Here is a 20,936-nt window from a genome sequence, read left to right as displayed (position 1 = left end):
GAGAAATGAATATGTAACTTGTGATTATATGTTTATTTTTGACATCTCTACCCATTCCATCTTGTGTTTGCAAGTTTCTTATTCTGCTACACAGGCAGGGACATGTTTGTCTGATCTCCTACTGTGTCTACACCCCCTACATGGCATGTAGTAGATGCTCGGTAAATGCTTGTTGATGGAATAAATGAATGAATAGAAAGGGAAAGACGGCAACAGAGCCATTCCCGCAGTTAATTCAGGTAGTGCAGTGTGGCAACCTTGGCCCCTCCTTAGCGATTCTCATTGTTGCTGTGGGAGTGGCACCTCCGCCATTGTGTATGGCGTGAAGCAGTGTCCTTACCTCCACTAGGTCTCCACACACAGCTCTGACCATCTGGACATTGTCAGGATTCTAGCATGGGCTCAGGGACAACGCAAGAGAATCAGCTACTGAGAGCAACCCAAATCTGGAAGAGCTGGTCGATGAGCTGGAGCTGGGCTCCTGCAGGTCACCAGTCCAGGCCACACTGGACCTGATCCAGGCACCCCTGAGATACAGCTCCGTCCCGGGGCCTCCTCCCTGGTGACACATCAAGGTCCCTTAGAATCAAGCTGTCCAGAGAGTGCAGCACCTTGGACAGCGCCAATCTCAGCTTCACTCTTCCCCCTTCACAGGGATGGGGCTCAGAACACGTGGCAGAGGCCAGTGAGGCCAGAGATTGAGAGGGGGCTGCGACCACAGGGGCAGCTGCCTGGAATGGGAGCAGGTCGGGGCACTGACCTAGGCAGCAGCAGAGGCCCAGCGAGAAGGTGGTGCAGAAAGGAAAACCCAGGCAGGGGCAGGAGAGGAGAGAGGACACAGGCTCTGTGGGGTGAGCGCAGCGTGGGACAGTGAGTGTGACACCATCTCAGCAGGTGAGGCCAGGCACAGGTGAACAGGAGAGGAAGCAGCTCCACCTCCCCCGAGCCAGGACATGAAGTGTGTGGTACTGTGTCCCCAGAGTCTGGGTCCCCTGTTCTGGCCCCTGGGAGTAAGAAGTGAAGTTGCCTTGTCCCTCGTTCCCCTTCTGCTCCCTTGACACTGACCTTCCTCTCCTGCCCCTTCATCTTCCACTCCCAGAACCGCGCCCAGCGCTCAGCCCCAGACATCGCTGCTCCCCAGGGTCATGCACACTGATGGAACTTTTTTCTTTTTTTGCAACAGTGTCTTGTTCTGTTGCCCTGGTTAGAGTTTAGAGTGCAGTGGCCTCATCATAACTCTCTACAACGTCATGCTCCTGGGCTCAAGCAACCCTCCTGCCTGAGCCTCCCTATAGCTGGGACCACATGTGTGCACCACCTCGCTGGGCTAATTTTTCTATTTTTTGTAGAGACAGGGTCTCACTCTTGCTCGGACTGGTTTTAAACTCCTGGGCTCAAGCGATCCTCCCGCCTCGGCCTCCCAAAGGGCTAGGATGGAGCTTTGACAACACATAGGCAAGACCCCACGGGAAATGTCTACACGGGGATGGTGAAGAGAACACACTGCTTGGCCTGGCGCCTCTGCCCTCTACACTTTCCCCGCTGCCCACCAGGGGGCGGCAACGTCCCCCAGCTGGAGCCTCCCAGGGCGCTGACCTCAGCCAGGCAGTGTGACCCTCAACCCCAGTGCCTCAGTTGACTGTGCTCCTGGCTTTCCAAGCTGCCCACACCACACTGTCACCTCCTCCGCCACCAGGCGTCCGCCACCTGAAGGCCACTCCCCCTGCAGGCGGCTCCTGCCCTGCGCACCTGCGTCCTCCCCAAAAGGGCACTTTCCCTCATGACCTTCTCTCCAGCCTCATCGCCTATCTGCACCTACTCACCAAATGCCGCCCGGCTGCGCCTGTCCTGGTCCCTGGGGAATCAGGGCCCAGCCCGGAGCTGACACGGAAGAGGGGCTCCTTGACGGTGGAAGGAAATGGACCAGACACACGGTGACCTGCCCCGCAGTGTGTGAAGACAGGACACAGGCACCATGGAGGTGTGACCACCTGACCCCTGCTCTCTGGCAGATGTGGGGCCTCGACCCCCCATGACTGGGGAGGGAGGACACAGCTCGACAGGTGGACAGGGGTGAGGGAGAAGCCCCTTCAGTTCCCAGGCTCAGCCCACACCCACCGCCCCTGAGCTGTGAGCAACTTTACCCCCCTCACACACACGGGCTCTCTGGCCACTGCCTGTCCTTCCTCTGCACAGAGGGGCTAGACCAGGCTCCAAAACCTCCAGGCCAGACCCCAGGTGAGTGAGCAAGGGGAGGGCTGAGCCCCCCTGGCCACAGAGACAGTCAGGAGCCAGCACGAGTCTCTCCAGCCCCGAGCTACTGCTCTGCCCCACCTGTCCCCAACTAACCAACAAGCACAGGCCCCTTGGCGCAGGACACATGATAGCCTGACACTGCACATGTCCAGGAAGGACAGTTTCCTCTGGGACTCTCGGGTCCTGGAAGCTGTGACCAGGTTAAACCCAATGAGAGAGGGAGGGTCCCTGTCACCAATCATCACTCAGCTTGACTGATGCATGGCGGGGGTGCAATCCCTGGGACAGGGTTCCTGGTGGAGACCCCACCCTTCCCCTGCTCTGAAGAACCAGGTGGGGATGGGAGAGGGCAGCAGGGGTGGGGCTCCCAGTGCACCTGGGGACGACAGGACCCTGAGGGCCCAGGGCTGTGCTCACCCAACTAACAGGTTGTGTGTGTGTGTCTGTCTATGTGTGTGCTTGTGTGCATATCTACTCTGTGTGTGTGTGTGTGTGAGTCTCCCACGTGTGTGTGTGTGTGTGTGTGTGTGTGTGTGTGTGTGTGTGTGTGTAGGCTGGGGTGACAGAATCCTTGCTGAAAAAGGCAAAGGCCTCAACAGTTTTCAGGGGCCTGAAATGTGGACAGAGGGAAAGGAGAAGGACAGACAAGGGAAGCAAGACTGAGAGGGGAGGTGACAGGGAAGTGTCCTGGGCACAGACCCCGCCCCAGCCCTGTGCCCCAGGGGGAGGCTCAGCACAGAGGGAGGAAGGACAGCAGAGCTGACTCTTCGGAGCAGGAGCAGCGGAGCAGCCGTGCTTGGGAGCATTCCTGGAGCCCAAGCTCTTCCGCACAGAGGATGGAGCAGGTAGCAGAGACCATGGAGCCTCCCTCAGACCCTCCCCGCAGAGGGTGCGTCCCCTGGCAGGGGCTCCTGCTCACAGGTGAGAGGGACCATGCCCTGCGGGTGGGTGGGAGGAGGGAGCACAGACACTGGCTGGGGGCTCCTGGGGAGGGACAGAGGGCTTCTATTGGGGCCTGAAGAGGGGAGGGGACAACAAAAGGGGAGAGAAGGTCACAACAGGAAAGTAGCTTTGAACTGGAATTGGAAAGAGGCACGACAGTCTCAATTGCTCTGTGTTCTCCAGGTTAATCATCAATGGTCACTGCATTTTGAAAATGGTAACAACTATATCAGGGTGATGCTTCAAGTAAACATAACCAGGGGCACTAAACATGGCCCTTACCCACCAGTGTCAGATATTATCTTATCTTCATTGTGAAATAAACACCAGGACATGGAGGGCCCTGGGAACGCTCATTCACTCACCCACAGGTGTCCGCAGCCTGTCCCAGGCTCTGGGGCACAACAAAGGTCAGACACGTCCCTGCCCTCACGGAGCTCACGTCCCAGTGGGAGGAAGACAGACAAGCAGAGACATCTCGAATGTGAGGTCAGCTGTGGACAAGAGCCATGGAGGAAGCAGGCAGGGAAAGGTCAGGAAGGGAAGACCCAGGTCCCTAGAGGAGGTGGCCAGGGAAGGTCCCTCCCAAAGACACCCCTGAGTGTGAGCAGGGATCTGAGGGCAGTGGGGGGTGAGCCGTGCAGACACCTGGGAAGAGGATTCCCAGCAGGGGCATGGCCAGTCCAGAGGCGCTGGAGTGATGGTGGTCACACTGTTGACCTTGACCCAGAGGACACACACACACTCACACACTCACACACTCACACACACACATGCCCCAAGGCTGAGGGTGAAGAGACTCCTCAGGACCCAGGGTCCTTCTTTCCATCCCAATTCCAAGGTCCCAATATGAATTGATTCTCTCTCCTCCCTCCTAGTCTCACTTGTAACCTTCTGGAACCCGCCCGCCACTGCCCAACTCACTGTGGAATCTGTGCCGCCCAATGCTGTGGAGGGGAAGGACGTTCTTCTACTCATCCACAATCTGCCACAGGATGCTCTTGGCTACAACTGGTACAAAGGGGACAAGGTGGACAGCAGCTATCGAATTGTAGGATATGTAACAGGCACTCAAGTAAACACCACAGGGCCTGCATACAGTGGTCGAGAGACAATTTACCCCAATGGATCCCTGCTGTTCCAGAACATCACCCTGAATGACACAGGACACTACACCCTACAACTCATAAAGGCAAATCTTCAGAATGAAGAAGTAACTGGACAGTTATGCGTGTACTGTGAGTGATTCCCTGTGACCGCTGGGTGTTGGGGGGTTAGTTCTACTTCACACACACGGACTTGTGAGGCCTGGACTGTGCCTGCCCCCCCGCCCCCAGCATCATGTCCCATGTTGGGGTTTGGGCACTTAGTGCAGGACACACACAGGGGAGACAAACTTCATAAGATCAGAATCCTTTCCTGCGTCCAGACGCTGCAGACAGTCCCTGCAGAGGAAGGACCGGTGTGACGGGTGACTCAGCAGGCATCAGTCTCAGTTTAGCCCCCGGGACCTCCCCATGGACATGACCCTGAGAAGGTCCCTGTAGGACCCGGTCAGGGCCTGGCCTGAGGGTCCCCCTGGATCCTCACAGAGAAGCTCAAGCCCAGGGCTCCTGAGTCCATCCGGTGGATCCCCAATGGCCAGAGTCTGCAGGTCACAGAGAGGGTGGGGCTGTCCCGGGACCACAGTGTGCTCAGTATAGACCCTGTCAGGAGGGAGGATGCTGGGAGTGGAGGTGTGAGGTCTCCACACCAGTCAGCTCCAGCATAAGTGTCCCCCTCAGGCTGACCATGAACTGTCAGTGATCTCGGTCCCTGCACTCCTTGGCTTGTATATTTCACTGCTGGGGGGGTGTAAAATGATCTGAGCCAGGAAGAGCGGGGCACTCCCTCAGAGCCTGTGGAGCAGCTGGATGATCCAGGCATTAGACTAACCTGATTGTTACCCTGGCTCTGATATGGACCAGGTGTTCTACCTTGAGCAAGAAACTCGACTTCCTGCGCCTCGGTTTCCTTATCTGTAAAATTAGAACACTGGATCTCAAAGTCGTTGTGAGGGTGATTATTAGGAGATTAATGAAATTAAACGACTTAGCACAGGGTCATACCCAGTCAGGGCTCAATCAATGCCACCAAGTGGCACTGTTAGTTTTATTAACACTGCTTTTAATAGCTGTTAAGTCAAGCCGCTGGTTATTTTGTTGTTACCAGTTCTGTGATCTTCATTGATTCACTGAGGCACTTTAAGTCTCAGATTCTAAATCTGCAGAATGGGGGAGACACCCTCTCTCCCTAAGGTGAGGGCAGGATCAGAGGAGGGGCCGGCAAGTTATTTCCCCCTGTGCCTGCCACGGAGAAGCCACCTGAAAGCAGCCAATGAACACCATGACCACGAATCGGCGCTGACCTGGCTGGGAAGGGCCTGCCGCCAACACTGTCACACGATGGAAAAGAAGAAACAGGGAGAGGTGTGACGTGAGAGGAAAGTGGCATTAAGGGCACCAGGGCAGGGCGAGGTACAGGCTGCGTGTGGAGAAGGCAGAGTCAGAGCAAGTCCACGGTGTCACCTGAGAGACTGAAGATGATGCCACCACGGAGAGCAGGGAGCTGAGTCGGTTACGATGACAACACAACAAATGGCACAGGGACGTGGTGGCATTTCCTTCCTCCCTAACCACACACACCCCTTCCCGCAGGGCCCCTTGTGGTCTCCCCAGGAGCAGACCTGGGGCTCATCCCATTTCTTCTCCTTTCAGCAAAAGAAAACGTCCCGGGCCTCCCCCTGGGGGCCATCGCTGGCATCGTGACCGGGGTCCTGGCCGGGGTGGCTCTGGTGGCCACCCTGGGGTGTGTCCTGTTCCTCAGAAGGACTGCAAGGTACCAGGGCTTTCCCCCCATCCTCGTCCTGTCCCCCAGCTGAGCCAGGCAGGAGGAAGGAGACCCTGTCCTGTGTTCTGGGCCTGGCTCTCCCGGGCCTCCCGCCCCCCCAGGGGTCCTTCCCTCTCAGTGTGTCCGGCCCCTCCCTCGCCGGCTGCTGGCCCTGGCTGCTTCCTCAGCAGCGTGGTCCTCTGTGAATTAGGCACAGCTGAGGACAGGCCCTGAGTGTGTGCTAGTTCCCTCACAGCTCCCTGCAGCACCCTGGGGTAAGTGCCCAGTAAACGGCGCCCCCTGCTGTCCATTTTGATCCACCCACCCAGGGAGGGGCGACTTGCAGGCTCAGGGACTGAGGGGGTCCTGGCCAGGGTCGCACAGTGGAGAGTGGGGGAGACTGGGCAGGCCGGGGTGGCACGTCCTGCAGTGTCCTTATGTCTCTTGCCGCGCTGGGTGGAGAGAGAGGCCAAGGCTTGGTCACATTTCAGTCTATTCTGGCCTGAGCCAAGGGTCTGGGCACAGCAGGGACAGTGATTTCAGGGGGGACCCAAGAGTCCCACGGCTCCCCCAGTGTCCTCCCCACGCGGCTGGCCGGGCTTTCCCTGCAGGGCCTGGACCTTCCGCTCTGCCCAACCCTCCTATGGCCCCACATCTGCCTGAGGGTCCTTCCCTCTGGGCCAGGACAGATGTGGCTCTTAAGGCCTTTCCTCAGCTCCCTCCCCTGCCCTCGCCACAGAACTGATGCAGAAGGGAGGTCTCCACACCCCTCCCTGGAAATGGGGTCCCCTCCATGTCCCCTGTTCCAACTCCAAAGTTGTGATTTTAACCCTGCACCCTCACAAATGAGCCTGACCTTTCCTAGGGCCAGTGGCCAGCGTGACCTCAAGGAGCGGCAGCCCCCCCAGTCCACCAGTGGTGAGTGCCCTTCCCCCCAGGGTGGCTGGAGCCCCAAGGCCTTCCCCACGGTGTCCACTCCTACCTGTCACCCCCTGGGGGCTCTGACCCCTCCCTGGGCTCCAAGGAGGAGTCTCATGAACATCAGCACAGGGGACCCCGACTGGCTGGGTCAGCCCCGAGCTGTGGCCTCTGGGTCACGGGTCACCTCCTCAGCCTCACTTGTTCACGAGGCCCCCACAGTGGCGGGAGGGTCTCTCCCCAGGAGATGCTCTCTGCCCCCACCCTCTGGGAGCTGAGGACCCCGTGCCGTCCTGGACCAGGGGCCCAAGCTCTCCTCACTCTGGAACTAACTCCTGTCTCTGCTCCCAGGCCCTGCTCCCTGGGACAGCGGCACCCCCTCGGTAAGCTCGTCCCCTCCCCAGCCCCTTCTCAAGGGGATCCCAGCTGTGCAGGCTCAGGGCAAGGGGACCATCAACCGCCAGCACAGACTCTCCCTCCCCCAGAATGGCCAGGACAAGGTTAGGCCCACCCTGGCCAGGAGCTGGGCCTCTCCTCAGGGCCAGGACCACCCACACCCTGTCCTGACCCACCCTGAGGAGACCCCAGAGCCCAGCAGGAGCAGAGTGGGTGCTGGGAGCGTCAGTCAGGGTCCCGGGTTAACAAGGGTGCATGGAGGGCACAGGACAGGACTGGGGGGTTGTGTCCAGGCTGGGAGGCTGAGCTCAGGAGGCAGGGCTGGTCCCTCCTGAGGGGAAATGACCCAAAGGAGACTCGGAACGTAAGTCCTGGCTGGTCAGAAACAAGACCCTTCCAGGCTCAGCCCTGGCCTCCCTGACCCTCCCTCCCTGTCCCCTGACGTGGCTCTCTCTCCCCACCCAGGCCCCCCGACCTGGCCCCAGGGCAGCCGGCTCCAACTATGAGGTGAGTGTGGCCCTCAATGTTCTGGTCCCACAGGCCCTGGGGGACCCAGGATCTGCCCCCACCCCACACCTGGCTGAGCTTGGAGACTCAGGAAACTGCAGTGAAAACAGGAACAGGGGGTGGTGAGCAGAGCAGGGAGGGGCCTGGGAGCCGGAGCCCCCTGAGCACAGCCGGGTCCAGCCACAGAGCAGCCCAGTGGGCCCAGAGCTGGGAGACGCGGCACCCCGCTCTGAGAAGCCTGCAGGGGTCAGAGGCCTCTTCTTTCTCTTTACAGGAATTGCTACACCCTGACACAAATGTGTACTGCCAGATCGACCACAGAGCAGATGTAGCGTCTTAGCTTCCTCCAGAAACTGCTCCTTTGGGCTGACGAAAGATCCCCTAAGTCCCCAACTCTGTGGAGGGGGCAGGACATGGAGCCTGAGCAAGAGAATCAGCTGAGTCCTGGGCAGACTCTGGGGTCCTGCGGCTGGGGACGGGGGTCCCTCCTGGATGTCTGCAGACCTGGACAGGCTGCCAGGCTCTGGGAAGGCCAGGATACCACCACAGGAAGTGTGGCTTCCAGGGACAGTGAATGGGCCTGTGGCACCAAGGACCACCTGGAAAGGGCTGAATAAAGAGGACCCTCCCCTTGCTGGCTCTCTTTCTGCCCATGGGAACTTAGCAGAAATTCACCCCTTCCATGTGTGCTCTGTCCTGGGTCACACAGGGAAAATATGATCCCTACATTACCCCAGCCCCAGTCTCTCTTCCCTCAGCGACAGGAGTCGGGGGTTGGGACTCGGGATGGGGTGGAGCACACACAGGGGAGGGTGACATCCATGAGAGCCTGCCCAGCCCACAGAGCGCTCAGCTATCCTCACAACACCCCAGGGACCAGAGCACCAGGGACAGCTGCCAGCCTCTGCCCCTCTGTGGATGCGCATTGGGTCTCAGGGGCACAGAAGACGGGGCCGTCTGATGTCCACACAGACGGGCAGGGAAGGAGCACCCATGGGCGCTGCAGTCAGGTGCCGCATTCTCACCAACAAGCTGGTCCTCACCCTGAAGCCCAGCATCATGGTTCCTGAGGATGTTCTCCCATTGCTGAGTGTCGTTTGTCATGAGCTGAGAGGTAAGAAATACAACTGCAACATTTCACGTCATGATTTAGCTCTAACTGACTCCTTATCCACACCACATATCACCAATTAGACAAGGTGACGCCGCTTGCATTAGTTTCCTATTACTGTTATAACAAATGTCACAAATTTAGTGACATAAAACAATACAAACCAAGGTGCCCGCATGGCTGTGTTCTCTCTGGAGGCTCCAGGAGAGAGTCCACTTCCTTGTCTTTTCCACCTTGGTGAGGTCGCCTGCATCCTTGGCTGTGTCCCCTTCTTCCATTGTCGAAGCCAGCAGCACAGTGTCTTGAGAGCTCTCTGTGCTCTGCTCCCATCCTCGCATCTCCTCCTCCTCCTCTGACCCTCCTGCCTCCCTCTCGCATCTGTACTGAAGGGGCCTTGTGATTACATTGGTGCCACCTGGATAAATGACAGTGATCTCCCAATCTCATCATCCTTCCTCTAATCTGTACAGTCTCTTTTACCATATAATGTATCCACAGACTCCAGGCATGAGGGTGAGCACAGCTTTGAGAGGCCCGTGCTCTGCCCCCCACTCCTCTCAAGACCATTTTATCATCTTCGTCCAGTGCAAACTACACGTGAGCACCTGGACGGGGTGGCCCTGACTGTGCTGTCAGTTCCCTCAGTGACGCCCACAGCAGCCTCCAGGTCCCAAGACAGGGAGCCGGAGGGCTCTCCACGCCCCGGGACCTCTCCAGCCTCTCCTTGGTGACATGCTCAGTTCAGAATGAAAGAGAGCAGATGCAACCGGAAGATCACAGCTCACGAGCCCTTCAATAGTTCACGATCATCACCATGAACCATCTTCTCTCTCTCCCCCTCCCCCTCCCCCTCCCCCTCTCCCTCCCTCTCCCCCCTCCTCCTCCTCCTCTGTCATCAGCACCTCGGACAGTGACTCAGGGAAGCTTCTTCGCAGGAGCTGCACTAGGGAGCTCACAGGTGGGGAGGGACCGTGGGGAAGGCGGCCCATTCTATTGTACATGACAAAGAGGCAATGAGAAAGCTATTACAGGGGTAATCTTATTCTCCTCCAATTTATAGATTGCAAGCCCTTTGCACATGTTTGGACATTAGGGGTGATGACACATTCATTGCCACTCCCTGCAGGGCTCATTTCTGCACCTGGAGTGTGACCTCGGCGAGGCTGAGAGCCCACGCTGGCCTCATGGCGAGTCTCCCTGGCCCAGAGACTCAGGCTGCTATTCTGCCTACACGTGGTGGGAAACTTCCATGATTAATTTTTGACCCTCACCCCCATGCCTGACCTTGGAACCTCACCCATCACCCAGCCTGGAGCAGCCCTGAACAAAGCGTCCTGCTCCCCAACCCCAGCTGAGCATCTTTTCCTGTGCTTATTGACTATTTCTGTATCTTCTTTGGAGAAATGCCTATTTGAGTCCCTTGCCTGTTTTTAGTGAGCCTGGTGAGGCTCACTGGACACTTGCCTTGGGTGAGGGTGTCAGGACTGGGTGGTTGTCATTGTTCTGAAGTTTGCATGACGTGGACACAGGTGTCCAGGGACCCAGAGCACAAGGCCCTGGTGAGGGGAGGGTCGGATGGGGCTGAGCAGGTTCACGTGGTCAGAGTGGGAAGGACTCCTGGGGAGATGGAGCCTCAACCCCAACCTGTCAGAGCTGTGGCTGTGTCCATGAGAGATAACGAGGGTGACCCAGGACAAAGACACTGAGTGTGAGGACAGGGCCAAGAGGACCCTGGTGGCTGCTCAGATGCGGGATGTTAGGATCGATCTGTTTCCACCCAAGGAAGTGAAGCCCCCAGTGTTCCCTGCTGACCCTTATGTGGCATCCTTGGTGGTATGAGTGCCACATTAAGAGGGACCAAAAAACACACCAGAGTTGCTTTACTAAGACTAGTCATGCAAAATGCTTTTCTCACACAAATATTAAATTTGGAAAGGAGAGAGGAGACAATGATTTTTACTGTCTGCTTGACTGGAGACCAGAGAGCTAGAATTCAGGAGTCTGGCTGGTCAAAAGCGCTTTCCCATTTTGCTGGCTCCATCGGGCCCTGGATGCCCTTCACTGTGGCCTCCAGAAGGGCAGAGCAGCTTTGATGACCCTGCTCGCTGTGCCATGCTGTGGGGGCAAAGGCAAAACTGTTACCAAAAGTTTAGTCCTTGTCCCCAAGGCCAAATCAGTGAGAATGAAGAAGGAGGACAAGGGGTTTGAAAAAAAGGAAAGAGAAGTTTATTAATTCACCAGCAAATGAGGGGGGCAATGGAACAGCATCTCAAAGACCACCATCCTGTCTTTAAGCAGAAGTATGTGGCTTTTTAAAGCTGGGGGTTTTGGAGGTTGGGCTCAGGTCCATGTGACCAGTGCGGCTTCAGGCTATTGTTGTTTAACTATAACTGGTGGTTTTGGTCGACCTGTCATCTCTGATGACAATGATCTCGTGACCCTTGTCTGGACAATTCTGTTCCACCATCTCCTGTGATTTAAGATGCTAGAAACCAAACAGCAAAAAATATTTTTCTGGCCTTGAGAGGGAATGCAGCTTTTAACTCACAAAAAGTGTGGGGGTTTTAAAGAGATTCCCCGTAAAACATTTCATTGCCCTTTTTCAGACCTTTACTTCTGTTATAAACCTTCCCCTTCACCCTTGGAAGATTCGCTAAAAAATCAACACACAATAAAGATTAATAGGAGAAAAGTTAGAAAATGTATTTAACGTGTATACATGGGAACCCTCAGAAAAATGAGGATTCAATTCCCCAAAGGGGTCCAGAAGCTTATGTGCCTTTCTGGTTGAGGAAAAAATGCCGGTTCATCATCACATAATGGAAACACCATGCTAGCCTGGAGTACTCAGCAAAATTGCTGCAAGGTGGACTAGGCAGATACCAAGATAACCACTGGGGCAGTGGGTGGGGAGGACCTAGTACTTTCCCATAGCACTTTCTTGCTCTGAAACGGCTGGGTCAAACAGGCCCTGACTGCTTTAGAACTGCTTTGATTGCCCTGTAGTGCCCTTTGGCTAATTGTAGTACTAAAATCCCTGCCTGGTGGAAAACTGTAATACCATTAACATGACATGGGTTGCAGGACAGCACAGGATGATGGTACTGTACCGTGTGATTTGTTTCGCTATGAATAAGCAAAAATACAATGTAAAAACTTTGCCTCACTCATTGGAAAGGGATTTAAAGCAACCCCACAGGGTGGGCAGATAGGGATTTTGCATGCAAGAAATTCCTGAACCCCCCGCCCACCACCGCCAGCAGCAAGTACCCTTGTAAGTAACCTCTAATAAACTCTTGGGGGCTGGTTTTTCTATAGTCTTGGGATTTTCTCCAAATGCTGGTAACATGGGTTATGCAGGGGAGGGAAAGGACCCCCAGGGAATGGATGGGAAGGAAGATTAACTGGTAAATAGTTCCCTTTTGGGAATTTAAATGAGTCTGAGAGACTGGAGTCTGTTCAGGTGTGGTCACACTCTGGCCTTACAGGGAGGGAAGGGAGGGGTGGGGGCTGGGGGTCAGAGAGACCTTGAGGCTTCTGCAGTCATTCCAGTATGTCAAATGCCATATTAAAATATGGTAAAATATCTCAGCCGAGGCAGGCGGATCACTCGAGGTCAGGAGTTCGAGACCAGCCTGAGCAAGAGCGAGACCCCGTCTCTACTAAAAATAGAAACAAATTATCTGGCCAACTAAAAATATATATAGAAAAAATTAGCCGGGCATGATGGCGCATGCCTGTAGTCCCAGCTACTCGGGAGGCTGAGGCAGGAGGATCGCTTAAGCCCAGGAGTTTGAGGTTGCTGTGAGCTAGGCTGACGCCACGGCACTCACTCTAGCCCGGGCAACAGAGCAAGACTCTGTCTCAAAAAAATAAAATAAAATAAAATATGGTAAAATATCTCTGATTTCCTTCACCCTTGTGCTTCTGTGCTTAGTGGGGCCTTCTGCTCGGTGCTTTCCATGTGCTGTCCAGGTTGGGGACACTGCAGCTAGAAAGGAGAAAGGGACCCCGGGGTTCCTGAGGCTAGAGTCGCATCCCCTCACCAGTGCATTTACCTTCTGACTAAGCAGCCCACTTCAGGGACTTGCAAGCAAGTCAAGTGACACCAGCACAAGACTGGTTACTGCAGGGCTGGTAGGGGCCAAAGACTGGGAATGACCCAGACGTTCATCCATAGGGAAGCGGGTGAGGAGCCGTGATCCATACCCTGGAACACGATGCAGCTGCGAAAAATAATGAGCAGGACGGCAACATGGGAAGGCTCCCAAGGAGTACTGCAACGGGAGAGAAACAGGCAGCAGAGCTGCACGTGCGTAGTGGGCTACCTTTGCATTACAAAGAAGGAAATGGAAAAAGAATTCTTAAACGGCCAATAAGCACGTGCAAAGATGCTCAACATCACTAATCATTACGGAAATGCAAATTAAAACCACAACGATATACCACTTCACACCCATTAGGACGGCTATTATCAAAAAACCAGAAGCGTTGGTGAGGAGAAATTGGAACTCTTGTGCGGCGTTGATGGGAATGGGACAGCCACGGTGGTGGTTTCTCAAAAAATTAAGCACAGAATTACTATATGATCCAGCAATTCCACTTCTGGGCCTATACCCAAAAGAATCAAAAGCAGGGATTTGAACACATATTTGTATACCTGACTCATATCAGCGTTATTCATAATAGCCACAAGGTGGGGAAGCAAGCCAAGTGTTCACTGATCATGAGTGGCTGAACAAAATGTAGTCTATATGTACAACGGAATATTATTCGTCCTTAAAAAGGAAGAACGTTCTGACGCATGCTCCAATATGGCTGAACCTTGAGGACATTATGCTAAGTGAAATAATGACACATGGAAGGACAGATACTGTATGATTCCACTTATATGAGGTGCCTAGAGTAGTCACGCCTTATACACAGAAAGTAGAAGGGGTTGCCAGGGGCTGGGAGGGGGATGAGGAGTTAGTAGCTAATGGGTACAGAGCTTCAGCTGGGGGAGATGGAAAAGTTCCAGGGATGGATGGTGGCAATGGCTGCACAAAGATCTCAGTGTAACTTAATGCCACTGAATGTGTGCATAAAAATAGTTAAAATGGTAAATTTTATGTTATATGTATTTTACCACCATCTTCAATAATTCTTATTTGATTTGCAGAAAGAAGCTGTAGGAAGGAAGCTTTGAGGTCACTAATAGCACGGCTCACCACTGGGGATGGCACGGGGGGCTAGGACCTTGGTGGAATGGGACGAAGGCTTTTCACGTCTGTACCCATATACAGATACCCACGGAAATAAATTTCTGAGTTATGTAAATATAATACCTACTCAAAAATTAAACGGAAAAGGCAAATTTTCCATACCTGAAGGATGGCGGTGGGTGGGGCCACTGCTGAGGACAACAGAGGACGAATCACACAAAGCCTTACATGTCACTCGGCAGGTTGGAGCGGATCCCATGGACTTGGGAACTCTGGAAAGGTGAGCAGGAGAGGGCCATGGGCATGGGGGGGCCTGAGAAGGATCCACTTGGCCACTGAGAAAAGAGTGGACTGATGCTGGTGGCCCCCGTGGAGACAGGGAGACCCCGGGGAGACCACTGAGTAAATTCAAGGGAGGATGGATGGTGGTCTGAACTCAGGTGGTGGCCCCAGGGTGGAGAGGAAGGGACACAGTAAAGAGAGACTCAGGACACAGAAGGGACAGGGATGAGCGACCACTGGATATAAAGAGCAAGAAAAATGAGAGCGTGGAGAACGTCTACTGAGCATCCAGTTGAGGTGACGAGTGCCCAGGGATGCCCTTATCTAAGGAGGAACCAGCGACATGAGCAGATTCAGGAAGAAACAGCCCAGCTCACGCCAGCTAGTTGAAGCAGAAAAGGAATTGATTAAAGGGCCCTGTTGGAAAATCACCGAGCTCCAGGGGCACCAAAGCAGCCCAAGCCACAGGCACGGGGCAGCTCTGGTCAAGACCTTCTGGCCCCATTGCTGGGCACAGAAACCACAATGCACACTGCACCGCTGAGGCTGGCCCTGGAGTCCGGAAGCTTCTGTGTCACCACCTTACAATCCTGAGTCTTGTATGAGAGCACCTGATGGGGAAAGCCTGGGTCACATGTCATTGTCATCCCTGCAAGGAATGCCAGGAAAATGGCTTCTGCCTTGGAAAGGCAGAACATTCCCCAAATATAGCAAAGGCGTTTAAAATATACTAGGCAACCAGAACACAGAAGGGGGGTGACATGGGTGGGAAAGGTTATGAACCTAGAGACGGAAGGGGTCCGAGAGGGACCCTGGGGAACAGCCACATTTAAAGGCTAGGGGCAGCAGCTTAAAAAGCAGGAGGAGTGGCATGGTGGGTGGGTTCCTAGAAAGTCACAGGGTAGGAGGTGTTGGGAAAATATAATTAAAAACAAAGTCTCTTCTCAACCCCGAAAACCTCTCCACACAGGCAGAAGGAAAAGGAAACAGTTTGTTCTTGAATAAGCATCAAACCAGAATGTGATGTGTATCCCAGGCAACCTGCTATGAGATCGCAAGGAGAGAGGAATCCCACTCTTCTATCTAGCTAAACCTATGCAACCTGTTACACACGTGTTCTCCTGGTTAACAGTAACTAGTCCTCAGGGAAGAGGACTTGACAGTTCCATTTGTCACACACAGTTCATCCTAAATTCACCTGGTAGCTAGGTTGACCATCTGTGTTAGTTAATTGGCTTTAACCACAGGAAAATAACCTTCTCACATCTTTATGACAGGTGGTAATTTTGCAACTTGGAAACAGGGGCCCACGGAAGTCAGCCCCCTACCTTCTCATGAAAATAGGGGCTCTGAGTGCCTTTCGAAGAGATGGCTCCCAGGCACCAGTTGCGAGATGTTTGGAGTCAGAATCAGGCTTAGGGTGTGGTCAGAGTTAAGGATCAGCCTGTTTCTGGGATCAGTATAGAGGTCCCCATCCAGAGAAAAGAGGCTGACCTTTAGCTGCGACAGACCCCACTGCTCGCTCTGTCTCTCCCTACAGCTTTGCTCTCCACCTCCATTCTCTCGCTAATATTTTTTGCATCCATTTTTCGTTTCTCTCTCCCACTCTTGAGAAAGGCAGTTCTGAGTTGCAAAGCAGGTAAGAGGCTTATTTGTGTTTTAAAAGTACAAAAGACAGAGAAAGAATTTTCAATTACACTTTTTCTAAAGAAAATGCTCTGAAAGCTCTTTTGCGCCATGCAAAAATAATTTTTTTTTTAAAAATTGTATTTACCTTCTCAGAGGTTATTCAGGAGAAGTGATGAATGGTGTCAAATGCCGCAAAACAAACCTCAGGAGTGCCTGGAAGGTTTAGCAATAAAGGTGGATGTTGGCGACCTTGACAAAAGCCATTTCAGAGAAAGGGGAAGATGGAAAGTGGACGTGGAGGGGGTGCGAGGTGACTAAGTGGAAGGAAAGAAATGTGTCCAAGGCAGTCGAAGGTGCTTGACTGAGATGGAAAGAGGCAGTGGAAGGAAAGGAAGCCCAAGGAAGGAATTGTTTTTCCATAAGTGGCCTCAGAGGATGTGTAGGATGAAGGGACAGAGCCAGTGGAGAGGGGGACAGTGAAGGCTGTCAGGGCACAGGCTGCCCCACTCTCTGTCACCCTGAGAAGCACCATCTCCTGGGGCAGATGGTGGCTTGGGGATTGATGACTTCAGGATCTTGAAGGTTCAAGTGTGCAGTACAAAGATGAGTCGGGATTTAGGGTTGAGGCTGTGCCCGGTGAGGACCAGGCACCGGCTGTGAGAAGGTGTTTGCAGTCAGAATCAGGGCTGAGGGTGTGGTCAGAGTTAAGGATCAGCCTGTTTCTGGGATCAGTTTGGAGGTCCCCATCCGTAGAAGACAGGTGGATCCTTCAAGGCGACGCACCCCGCTGCTCACTCTGCCTCTCTCCTGCTTTTCTCTCCACCTCCTCTCTCGCTAATATTTTTTTTTTTTTTTTGAGACAGAGTCTCACTCTGTTGCCCAGGCTAAAGTGAGTGCCGTGGCGTCAGCCTAGCTCACAGCAACCTCAAACTCCTGGGCTCAAGCCATCCTCCTGCTTCAGCCTCCCGAGTAGCTGGGACTACAGGCATGTGCCACCATGCCCAGCTAATTTTTTCTATATAGATTTTTAGCTGTCCAAAACATTTCTTTCTATTTTTAGTAGAGACGGGGCCTTGTTCTTGCTCAGGCTGGTCTCAAACTCCTGACCTCAAACAATCCACCTGCCTCGGCCTCCCAGAGTGCTAGGATTACAGGCGTGAGCCACCATGCCTGGCCCCTCACTAATATTTTTGCATCAATTTTTTTGTTTCTCCCTCCCACTCTTTCTCTTTTCTCCTCTCTCTTTTTCTTAACATCTTTCTTCTCCCTTTACCTTTGCGCGTCACACTAGTAGACTTTACACAGCTCTTTTTTCTTTTTTGAGACAGAGTCTTGCTTTGTTGCCCTGGCTAGAGTGCTGTGGTGTCAGCCTAGCTCACAGCAACCTCAAACTCCTGGGCTCAAGCAATCCTCCTGCCTCAGCCTCCCAAGTAGCTGGGACTACAGGTATGTGCCACCATGGCAGGCTAATTTTTTCTATATATTTTTAGCTGTCCAGATCATTTCTTTCCATTTTTAGTAGAGATGGGGTCTCCCTCTTGCTCACACTGGTCCTGAACTCCTGAACTTGAGCGATCCTCCCGCCTCGGCCTCCTAGAGTGCTAGGTTTACAGGCGTGAGCCACTGCGCCCGGCCTACACAGCTTTTAAAGTTGGTTACTTTGTTAGCAGAGATTGACTTTAGACTCAGCTCCGCACCCTGGACCTCAGCAGCTGTTTGAAGTCACCTCTTCCCTCTTCTTCCTCTCGCTGTGTAGGAACTGGTGGTGTGACTCAGAGGGAGGGGGACTTCTCTGTCATCATCACAGAGTTAGTGATTGAGTGATGGGTGGGAATTCTGTGTCTTCTGTACTGAGGACTCTGATTTCCACCTGCAGGAAGGAAGAGGCTGGGGGCCGAGGGGACAGGGATGACCTGTGCTGGACACTTTCTGTTTCCTTCTCCAGATGCCCCTCCTGCCCTTTCCGCCTGCTCTGCACCATGAGTGCAGGTCTGTGGGGACTGGATCAATGGCGGCTCCTGCTTCCGGCTGCCAGCTGGGTTCAGCCAATGGGAGCCCCAACAGGAGACCAGGGGAGGACACTGGGTGAGGCTGGAATATCAGTTCCCCAGCTCCCTCCCTACGGTGGCACTGTGGCTGGATGCATTTTTCAACCTGAGATCAGAGCTCCCGTTGGGCACCCCTCTCCAGGCTGCACTGCCTCTCTCTCTCTCTCTCTGTCTCTGTCTCTCTCTCTCTCTCACTGTCTCTTTTTCTCTGTCTGTCTCTTGCCATCATCTCTACATCTTTCTTTCTGTTTCCTTCTATCTCTCTACCCCTCCCAACCTTTCTATGTTCCCGGAAGATGGTAACAGAAACCCAATGACATCACCATCAGGAAACTTCTCTAACTCTTAGGTTTCTCTAAAACATGTACATGCCTTTGTCCGTTATCATACTTTTTTACTTTTGTTTTACTGATCCAAAATATTTTACATATTTATGGGGTACACATAGTTGTTACGTGCATAGAATGCGTAACGATCAAGTCAGCGTATTTGGGGTATCTATCACCCCGATAAATAAATGAGTATTTATCATTTCTATGTGTTGGTAACATTTTAAGTCCTCTCTTTTAGCAATTTGAAATATACAACGCTTTGCTGCTAACTATAGCCTCCCTACTCTGCTATCCAGTATTGGAGCTTATTTCTTCTATCTAACTGTATGTTTGTATCCACTAACCAACCTATCCATGGTGCCCCTCCTACTCACACACCCTTCCCACCCTCTGGTATTTATCATTCTACTTTCATCTCCGTGAGATCAACTTTTTAAGCTCCCACATATGAGTCAGAACATGCAATATTTGTCTTTCCGTGCCTGGGTTATTTCACTTAACATAATGACCTCCAGTTCCATCCATGTTGTTGCATATGACATGCTTTCATTCTTTTTTATGGCTGAATAGTATTCCATCATGTAAATATACCACATTTTCTTTATCCATTCATCCATTGGTGGGCACTTAGACTGTCCCATATCTTTGCTATTATGAATAATGCTGTGATAAACATGTGAGTGCAGGTATTGCTATGATATGCAGATTTATTTTCCTTAGGATAAAAACCCAGTAGTGCTGGATTACGTGAAAGTTCTGTTTTTAGTTTTTTGAGAAATCTCAATACTGTTTTCCATAGTGGTTGTACTAATTTACATTCCTACCAGCAGTGTGTAAGAGTTCCCTTTTCTCTGCACGCTTGTCAACATCTGTTGTTTTTTGTCTTTTTAATGATACATTCTAACTCGGGGAAGATGATATCCCAATGTGGTTTTAATTTCCATTTCCATGATGATTAGAGATGTTGAGCTTTTTTCATGTACCTGTTGGCCACTTGTATATCTTCTCTTGAGCACTGTCTATTCATATCCTTTGTCTACTTAGTCATAGGATTCTTTTTTTATCATTAAGTTGTTCGAGTTCCTTGTATATTCTGGATATTAGTTCCTTGTCAGATGAATTGTTTGCAAGTATTTTCTTCCATTCAACAGGTTTTCTCTTCATTCTGTTGATAGTGTCCTTCGCTGTGCAGAAGTTTCTTATAAGGTTTGATATAGTTCTATTCGTCTATTTTTGTTATAGTTCTATAGGTCTACAGTGTCTGTGCTTTTGAGGTCTTAGCGATGACATATTTGCCTAGACCAATGTTCTGAAGAATTTTTCCTATGCTTTTTCCTACTAATTTCTTAGTTTCAGGTCTTACCTTTAAGTCTTTAATTCAACTTGAGTTGATTTTTTATATGGGGAGACACAGGGGGTCCAGTTTCATTCCTCTGTATATGGATGTCCAGTTCTCCCAGTTTGGGGAAATTTCCTCCCAATTTTGAAGAGGGTGTCCTTTCCCAAGTGTATGTTCTTGGTGCCTTTATTGAAAATCAGTTGGATATAAATACGTGGACTTATTTCTGTGCTCTCTATTCTGTTTTTTCTTGAGAGTGGGTCTTGCTCTGTTGTCCAGGCTGGTCTGGAATTCCTGGCCTCAAGTGATCCTCCTGCCTTGGCCTCCCAAAGTGCTGGGAATACAGGCTTGAGCCACCACCTGTAATCCTGCTGGCACACATGTTCCATGATGTTTACCACAATCAAAACAGTGAGCCTGTCCATCACACCAAAAGTGTTTTCTCGGGTGCCTTGGCAATCCCTCCCTCCCGAGCGCACCCATCTCCACAGTCCCTGGGGAATCATTCATCCTGTTTCTGTCACCAGAAAGTAACTTTCATTTTCTAGAATTTTATATAAATGGAATCATGTAGTGTGTTCTCTTTTTTGTTGGGCTTCTTTCATTCAGCTTATTATTTTTTAGTGTAGGTGAAATGCACATAACATAAAGTGAAACTTTTTTTTTTTTTTTTTTGGAGACAGAGTCTTTCTCTCTCTCTCTCTCTCTCTCTCTCTCTCTCTGTCACCTGGCTAGAGTGCAATGGCATCATCACAGCTCACTGCAGGCTCAAATTCCTGGGCTCAAGTGATTCTCCTGCCTTGGCCTCTGAGGAGCTGGGACTACAAGTACGTGCCACCATGCCAGCTAATTTTTCTATTTTTTTTGTAGAGACGGTCTTGCTCTTGCTCAGACTGGTCTCAAACTCCTGACCTCACATGATCCTCCCGCCTTGGCTTCCCAGAGTGCTAGGAGTACAGGTGTGAGCCACCGTGCCCGGCCCCAATGGGTGACAATTGAATAATTTGTCTTTGCTGGAGAACACCTGGCAGGGAAGGAGATTGGAAATGAACCATTCACATGACTCTTGAGTCTCTTGGTTTGCTCTGTGCTGTGGTGGGAGAG

At 52.3% G+C, this 20,936-nt stretch overlaps 1 protein-coding gene across 1 annotated transcript; it reads left to right on the top strand.

The window, feature by feature from the left end:
- The first annotated feature begins 3,010 nt into the window (after window positions 1-3,010).
- On the top strand, window positions 3,011-8,520 carry LOC123624030 (carcinoembryonic antigen-related cell adhesion molecule 3-like). The gene is made up of 7 exons (XM_045531559.1): window positions 3,011-3,177; window positions 4,077-4,436; window positions 5,955-6,075; window positions 6,932-6,984; window positions 7,336-7,367; window positions 7,846-7,887; window positions 8,162-8,520. The coding sequence occupies exons 1-7, from the start codon at window positions 3,093-3,095 to the stop codon at window positions 8,225-8,227; spliced, it is 759 nt and encodes a 252-aa protein (XP_045387515.1). The 5' UTR covers window positions 3,011-3,092; the 3' UTR covers window positions 8,228-8,520.
- The last annotated feature ends 12,416 nt before the right edge of the window (window positions 8,521-20,936 follow it).

This window comes from Lemur catta, chromosome 19 (genome assembly GCF_020740605.2).
Source record: "Lemur catta isolate mLemCat1 chromosome 19, mLemCat1.pri, whole genome shotgun sequence".
Taxonomy (NCBI): Eukaryota; Metazoa; Chordata; class Mammalia; order Primates; family Lemuridae; genus Lemur; species Lemur catta.
Note: the sequence above shows the minus strand (reverse complement) of the source record. Positions and strands in the feature narration are given on the sequence as shown.